This window comes from Onychostruthus taczanowskii, unplaced genomic scaffold (genome assembly GCF_017590055.1).
Source record: "Onychostruthus taczanowskii isolate IOZ18803 unplaced genomic scaffold, ASM1759005v1 scaffold25, whole genome shotgun sequence".
NCBI classification, from domain to species: domain Eukaryota; kingdom Metazoa; phylum Chordata; class Aves; order Passeriformes; family Passeridae; genus Onychostruthus; species Onychostruthus taczanowskii.
In genome coordinates this window covers 395,802-403,481 of record NW_024499796.1, presented here as the reverse complement: position 1 = coordinate 403,481, position 7,680 = coordinate 395,802, and the positions used below count along the sequence as shown (strand labels likewise).

Here is a 7,680-nt window from a genome sequence, read left to right as displayed (position 1 = left end):
CAGCTGCTGGGAAAAGCCACAGGAACAGACCGTGAGGCAAGTCACACTCGGAGCTCAAGGCCACTGTCCTGCAGCTGTGCGACAGACACTCCGTGATGGCACATTTCATCGGCCGGGGCTGAATTTAGCAGTTGGCCGATTTCTCCCTTTCCCTTCCCAAAAGGACACGCCAGCAGTGCCAGGTGACAGCAGCTTGCCACCCAGCTGCCCCGGCGCGGCTGCTGTCACCTCGGTTTATGACACGCTCCTTCCTCTCTCCCCGCACCTCCCGCCCTCTCCTGCTGACCAAATGCCCGGGGGGCGGTGGGAGCTGGCCCGGGAGCGCCGCTTCCCACCTGGACTCGCCGTTTGCTCCGGGGGACCAAACGGGAACAGGAGGAGGGTTGGTGGTGAGGGGGCCAAGAGAGCCCCCCAAGAGGGTCCCCGCAGCATCGTTTTTGGTTGATGCACTGCTTTCGGGATGTTTCCCCCCATTTCCCCGCCTGCCTGTGGTGCCCACAGTTCCCAGCACCCCCGCAGCAGGAACATGGTCATCGGCTGGGCAGCGGCTCCGACCCCGATTAAAGCCCCGGGCAGGAGAACTGAGCCACTCCAGCTCTGGCAGTACATGGTGGGGGCTGCATCTTTTCCACCTTAAATCAGTCTCACCCGTGGGTCCCTGAAACCCGGTGCAGCCCCCCCTGAGAGCCTGCAGAGGCGCTGGACCCCGCGAGCTGAACGCCCTGTTCTGCTCTGTGACCTGTCCCTGCTGGCTCACGGGGACACAAACGCGCAGCAATGCGGTGTCACCCCGAATTGGGGGTAACCGCAGCCCCTTGGTGACCGTCCTTCTTGCGGGTCCCGGCTGGGGGGCCCGAGCCGAGCCGAGCCGAGCCGGACCGCACCGTGCGGGGCCGGGCCGGGCCGAACCCAGCGGGAGCGCGCCGCGCGGGGCCGCACCGCGGGCGCCGCCGTCGCCGTCCATGCGGGGCGGCGGGGCCGAGGCGGCGGCATGAGCCAGAGCGAGGTGTCGCCGTGCGCGGCGCCGCCGCCGCCCCCCAGCCAGCGGGTGTTCCAGGAGGCGGTGCGGCGCGGCAACACCAAGGAGCTGCAGTCGCTGCTGCAGAACATGACGAACTGCGAGTTCAACGTCAACTCCTTCGGGCCCGAGGGGCAGACGGCGCTGCACCAGTCCGTCATCGACGGTAACCTCGAGCTCGTCAAGCTCCTGGTCAAGTTCGGCGCCGACATCCGCCTGGCCAACCGCGACGGCTGGAGCGCCCTGCACATCGCCGCCTTCGGGGGCCACCAGGACATCGTCCTCTACCTGATCACCAAGGCCAAATACTCCGCCGGCGCACGGTGATGCCGGGGCTGCCCCCGCTGCGCTCGCCCGGTGATGCCGGGCCCCCCCCGCCCTTCGCTCCCCCGGCCATGCCGGGGACCCTCCCCACTCCCCCGGCCGCCAGAGCTGCTCCCGCCCCCGCCCGAGGCGGGTTTGGCGAAGATTTGGGGCCCCACGCAGAACAGGCCACACTTTTAAGTTTTTTTGTTTGTTTGTTGTTGTTTTTGTTGTTTTTGGTTTTTTTTAATCTTCCAAGGGTTGTTTCCTACTGTAACGTGGTTTTTTTCCTCCATCTACCTCGGCTGCACTCACAGTATTCACGGTTTCAGTTTGACATCTGGGCAGACGCTTTAACACCCCCGCCCTGTTCCCTCTCCGCTAATATTTAATCCCCCTCCCCGCCCCCCTCGCTCCCGACCCTCCCATTTAAAGTGTTCTGGCTCAGAAACTAATTCATTTCAACGCCCCCGAAAGGCACCTCGCAGACCCCCAGTGCTGCTGGGGTGCCCCCTCCGGTGCCAGCCCCGTCCCGGGCGCGATGCCCCGTCCATGGGCTGGGGCTCCCGGCTGGCCGCGGCCTTCCTGGCGAGGAAGAGCAGGAAAGTCTTCTTCCTCTCCAAGTTTTTCCCAGTGTTTTCCCACCGCTGACTTTTTTTTTGTCGAGGCAATTCCGTTGGAATATGACAGACGTGGTTTTCTCACCCCGATTGCTCCTGGGTTTGGTTGATTTTGCGTTGGGTTTTCTGCTTTGGTTCTTCCTTGGGTGTCCGAAGAAAGTCTGCATCCTCACCTGCTCCACAAGTCTGTTTAGCACACGTGAGATCCCAGGAAAAGACATTGAGTCCTTGTGGTTTTGTGTGTAAAGGGGGATTAGCAAATCCTGGACTGTTTTTTTTTCTTAAAAAAAAAAAAAAAAAAAGTGAAATAAACTCTAGAGGCAGAGGATTTGCTTTTGCACAGAAAAGGGGCGCGAGCGCTCTCTGCTGCCTACAGAGATGCTGGAAAACTACTGAAAAGAGTTTGGGAACTTTTATTTTTTCTTTTGGTGAAACTTGGATAACACTTCTCAATGCAGAACGATTCACTTGACGTACGTACACTCACCCGCCTTTTATAGGAGATGTATATCCCACCGGATATGTCTTTATAAAGGAAAGGGAGGAAGCCGAGCGAGCCACCCGAAGGCGCATTTTGAAGTGACTGCACGTATAATCGCAAATGCTGCTTTTTTATTGCTATGGCACAAGAACATCCATTTGGAAAATGCAGAAAAGTTCAGAAGTCTCCTTTCTCCTGCTGGTCTTTCAGCTCTCTTCTTCTCGTCTGCACTAAAGCCATCCGTATCACTGCCATCTCCCCACTTTTTCCTCTCTTGCTCTCTGCATCCAAACCATTCTGATTAAAAAAGAGAAAAGAAAATAGTTAACTGATGGTTTATTGGGGTTGTGTCTTGCCTATTTATCATGTCTGTATATATTTTTGGGTGAAGATTGTGAGCCTGGTTTTGTTTGAAGCTGATGGTGAGTGTTTCAAAAATATGGTTTGGGATATATGCTCTTTTTTTGTTCACTTTTTCTTTTCCTAGTCTTAAAACTAAAAAAACAAACAAACCTAGAGTCTGCCCTGATTATTTCCCATTGCACTGAATATTCTGCTTTGTCTTTGATAATTTCACCTGCAGTTGTTTGCATTTTGTTGGGTTTTTCATTTGTTTTTGTTCTTTCTCCCCTTCAACAATTTGAGGTGATTTTAAAAGCTCCAGATTTAAAGAAGCAAAAAAGCCCTGTCAAAACTGTCTACTGCTATTGCTGTAATTTGCAAGGAACTGTTTGGCCGAAGTCTTTCTGTGAGCATGGAAGGGGGTGTCCAGCACTTCCACTGGTGCTTCTGTGTGATAGTTTTGGGGTGGGAACAAGACCTTTCCTAGTGAGGTTTTGTCGTTGTTACCAGATGGTTGCACATTTATTTTTTTTTTTACATAAATGGATTTGCCACAATGAAATGTCATAACATTTATGACATGATATTAAAAAGTGTATTGTAAAGCCGAGTTCTAGATGGATTTTTAAAAAGAAATCTTGGTTATAAACCCAGTCTAAAGGGAGCTCTGTCCAGTGTTGTAAAGACAACATGATGTAACCCATATTTATATTTTTATAAAATACCTATTAAGACTGTGAATCTCCTGTGTGAATTGCTGGGTGAGTTGTTTAAGAAAAGTATTGTTCCTTTTCAGCCTCCTGGAGCTTTAGACACGCTGAGATTTTTGGGAAACTGTACGTCGGGGAAGGGGGTTTGCTCTGAAATTGTGAGTTGATGTATTTTTACATCCTTTTGTATTTTACTGAAAAGCTGCTGCCCTTCCTAGTCCCTAGAGTTTCAATTTTCTATGCAACCCCCACACCCCCATCTCTCTTGATCCTGAGAAGTAAAAGGGATGCAGATTGATTCAAATTGAAATGAGGGTCCCCCCACCCCCCTTGTTGGCTCATCGTGCTGCTGACCCTTCACGCCAAAACGGGGAGTACAAGGAAAAAAAAGAGGCAGGTGGGGGAGGCTGTTTCGTGCATGACTGGTTGCCTTCCAGCAGTCATCTTTTAATTATTATTGTTATTTTTGTAAGAAGAATATATTGATAATGTCAGTGAAATAAGCAGACATTGAAGCTGATGCACAGATTGCTCCAGAAAGGAGTTTTTCTGTAGATTTTTCTTTAGATGCAAATACCTTTTTTAATTATGTTAATTAATGTTAAGAATTTTTAGGCTTATATTGAAGCTGTATGTGGGTCACTATATGATCATTTCTAACTGGATAAAGTCTGTACAGTACAGCATATTCCTGAGTGTATGATATAGACGTGTAGCCCCAGAGTGCGAAATTTATAAATAAATTTTTCATTGATCTTTTTATAAAAAAAAAAAAAGCTGTTTTGTTTGTTCTTTTCCACGTGGTTATTGGCAATGCTGGGTGTTTGCTGTGGTGGGGGATAGCTGGCTGGGACCTCAGGTGGCTCTTCTGGTGTTAAACCTGTAACTGTTCTGGGCTTGGATGCATCCCTGGAAGGGGATGGCTGAGCTGGATTTGGGGGGGAAGTGTGGCTCCTTCCCAGAGGCTGGAGGAAGGCCCCTGGACTCAGGGGTGTCGTGCTTTGTCCCATCCCAGCATTCAGAGGCTGCTAGAGGGGTGACGACTCAGACCAAACCCTGGTGCTGGATGGGCACGTGCTGTTTGAGACGTTCCTGAAGAAGCTGCTTGTCCCCAGGGAGTGAGGGGAGAGCTCACAGCCAGTCCTGGGATGGGGAACTTGGAGTGCATTTTTGGGGCTGCAGCCCCAGTCTGTCTGGCTGAGCACCCACAGCTCCCTGTGAACATTCCCAGCTTTTTAATTCCAGCCTGGGCCCCAGCAATGGTTTGAGGCGCCTCAGGCTGTGGGGATGGGGTCAGTGGAGTCCTCAGTGCTCCAAGGAAGGGGCAGAGGGTGAGGGTCAGCGTGGTCTCCCCATTCCCAAACCCATTTGTGTCCCCTGGCCTGCTCGGAGTGGAGCAGTGCCCGGCAGGGCTGAGCCCCTCTCTGGAGGCGTTCCTGAGCAGAGGCACCCCGTGCCTGCCCGAGGCCAGGCCTTTGAAGGCACCGTGCAGGCAAGCCGCCCTCCCTGGCACTGCTGGGGGTCAGATGAGGCTTTTTCTCTATCAATAATTCTGCCACCTCTGCCAATGCCTAAATCCCAGGGAAATTTGTGCTGTGCTCAGTTTGGCTCTGGGTGTGGGTTCCCAGGGATGCAAGGAGTGGCATCCTGCAAACACAGTGGGGGGGAAACCTGGAGAAAAGGCTCAGTGTGATCTTTCCAGGTTGGCCAAACTCCACTCCAATGTGCCAAGCCCTTTGCCATCTGCTGCCAGCATGGGTCAGTGCCTGGCACAGACACAACTGATGTCCCCAGGTGCCCTAGGGACACGCAATCACCCAGACAGCAGCCCAGTGTGGACAATACGGGCACCAAGTGACCTGGATGGATTTGAGCAGGAGAAAAAAGATTATGCCAAAACCATCAGTCACAACCACTGGTGGTCCTGGAGTTCCTGCACCGAGGGTCCTATGGCAGCTGCTGACTCCAAATCGGGGTGTGGGCCGAGCACCACTGTCCTCCAGCTGCGGCTCTGTGTGACATTGACCACCAACCTCTGCTACCAAACCTCGCAATGGCTGTGCTCCCCAGGGCACACGGGGTTACACCTGTGGGTTGAAATAATCCCAGCCTCATCTCTTTGCACTTGGAATGCTGCAAAACCTCGTCCTGTGGTCCTGTGCCTGCCTTGAGACTTCACAGAGCTGGGCTCACCTGCCTCAGCTCAGCCCCACAGCTTCTCACCCTTCACCTTGTAGAGAGCTGGGCTGGGCCAGCCACCACCTCAAGGATGGGTTTTTCTGGGGAAACGCAGCATTCCTGTGTGTGTCTCCTGTCCCCACCGTGGAGAGGAGATGGGGTCTCCAGCAGCCCCTTATTTGGGCATCTCCCTGGAGCCAAGCCCAGCAAAGCCCCTCTGTGTTCCCCACGTGTGATGGCCCCGGCAGTGGAAATGTGCTGAGGACACAGCTGAGCTCCAACGCCGGGGCAGAGCACCCTGGGCAGCAGCTGCCTTGGTGCCAGGCTCCTCCCAAGGCCCATGGCCACCCCACTTTGCAGCTTTCCTCTACAGAAACCCTGTCCAAGAAATCTAGGAACTTCAAAGACTTGATTTTTTTACCCTCTTGTTCTTTCCCTTTTCTATTTTTGTTCCAATAACACAAGAATATTGGATGGTTTGGTGGTGTAAGCACATTCTTCTGGCATTTTTGCCTGTCCCTGGCTGCATGTCATTGTCTGTCGGCCACATTACGTAGGTGCTGTTGTTCCAAGAGAAACCAAAGCAAGAATTTGAACTTTCAAGTGCTTCCTGCCATTGTCTTTTGCTTTTGTTTGTGCTGCTGACTCCAAACCAGATGGATCGGGCTCCCCTCCGGCTGGGGGGCGATGGGAAGTCAACACAACCCGGCGAGGTTTGACAGCTTTGTCTTCTCTTCTATTGCCCTTCATCCGTCAAGCTCGGCCATCGGCACTGAATCGGCCGTCACATATGGATGTGGGGGAGGAGGTGGGATTTTATTTGAATTTCAGGGAGCTTAACACAGGGAGTAAGTAATGAATGAGAAAGAAAGACAGCGAGCAGGCAAGCAAGAGGGGACAGGCTGTAATCAAAATTCAGGACATTTTAAATAGATGCTTTGTTGGACGTTTGTATGACTATGATAATGCCGCAGCCCAACAGTCCAAAGAGGAGTTACCTTTTTTAACAAAAAAGAATCACAATCAACTTCTGTTTGGTGTCGGCAAGGAGCCGGTGGCTCAGGCTGCCTAGCCAGGCTGGTTTAATTTCCAAATTCAGAATTTTTTGCTCCTTATCAAGGCATTCTGGGCTCCATTCCTGTGGATGGATGGACGGATGGATGGATGGATGGATGGATGGATGGATGGATGGTCAGCAGCACCAGGCTCCTCAGCGCATCGTGCAGGACAGGAGAGCTGATGGTTTCAGCCTGTTTTTGCTGCTGACCCAAAGCTTTTATATTTGGTGTTTGTATTTTGTATTTGGTATTTGGTGCTGGGACTGGGTGCAGAGGTCCTGTCCCCCATATCCATCCCAGGTCACCCTGTTCCTGCAGCATGGAGTAATTTTTTGCTCTTCTTGGGGTATACATGAGCTTCACACACTGCCATGAGGTGAGCATGGGATTTTCGGTGCCATCCCCCATGCCCTGAAATCACTGTTACTCTACAGACCCCCGTGCCTGGAGGACTGTGTCCTCCCCAGGATGTTCCCAGCACAGTGTAAGCAGCTCCAATTTCTTCTTGGTGCAGCAAGTGCTCCCCAGGGCACACATCATGCCCCCAGGAATGATGTTGGTCCATCATGCAGGAAGGAGAAACCTCTTCCCAAAACCTCTGCAGCTGCCATGCTCCTCTGCCACCATGAGCACCCATCTTAGCATGCCCAGGGAGAGGTGACCTCTGAGTCTCACCCTGGGTGGGACACAGACCTGTAGTTTGAGTGGAATTTTTGGCTTTTAAACAGGTTTCTCTTCCTGGGGAGAAATGGTCAAGTAGGACAACATCATGGTTTGGCTGGTTTTGGGGAAAACAGTGGAAGGGGTTAGGATCTGGAAGGGTGGAAGGTGCTTGGCTGGAGGGATTGAGGGATGGCTGAGGGCCTGGGAGGATCACTGAGGGGGTGGAAGAATGCAGGGAGAGGGGCTGGCTGGGAGGGATGGATAATAGAGGCCTGGTGGGATGAATGGGTAAGGGACGGGTAGAAGA

General features: G+C 52.5%; 1 protein-coding gene across 1 annotated transcript; it reads left to right on the top strand.

The window, feature by feature from the left end:
• Nucleotides 1-946: 946 nt before the first annotated feature.
• Nucleotides 947-3,937, top strand: LOC121336917 (NOTCH regulated ankyrin repeat protein). The gene has a single exon (XM_041406549.1). It carries the CDS (start codon nucleotides 992-994, stop codon nucleotides 1,343-1,345), a length of 354 nt encoding a protein of 117 aa, XP_041262483.1. The 5' UTR covers nucleotides 947-991; the 3' UTR covers nucleotides 1,346-3,937.
• Nucleotides 3,938-7,680: the final 3,743 nt, after the last annotated feature.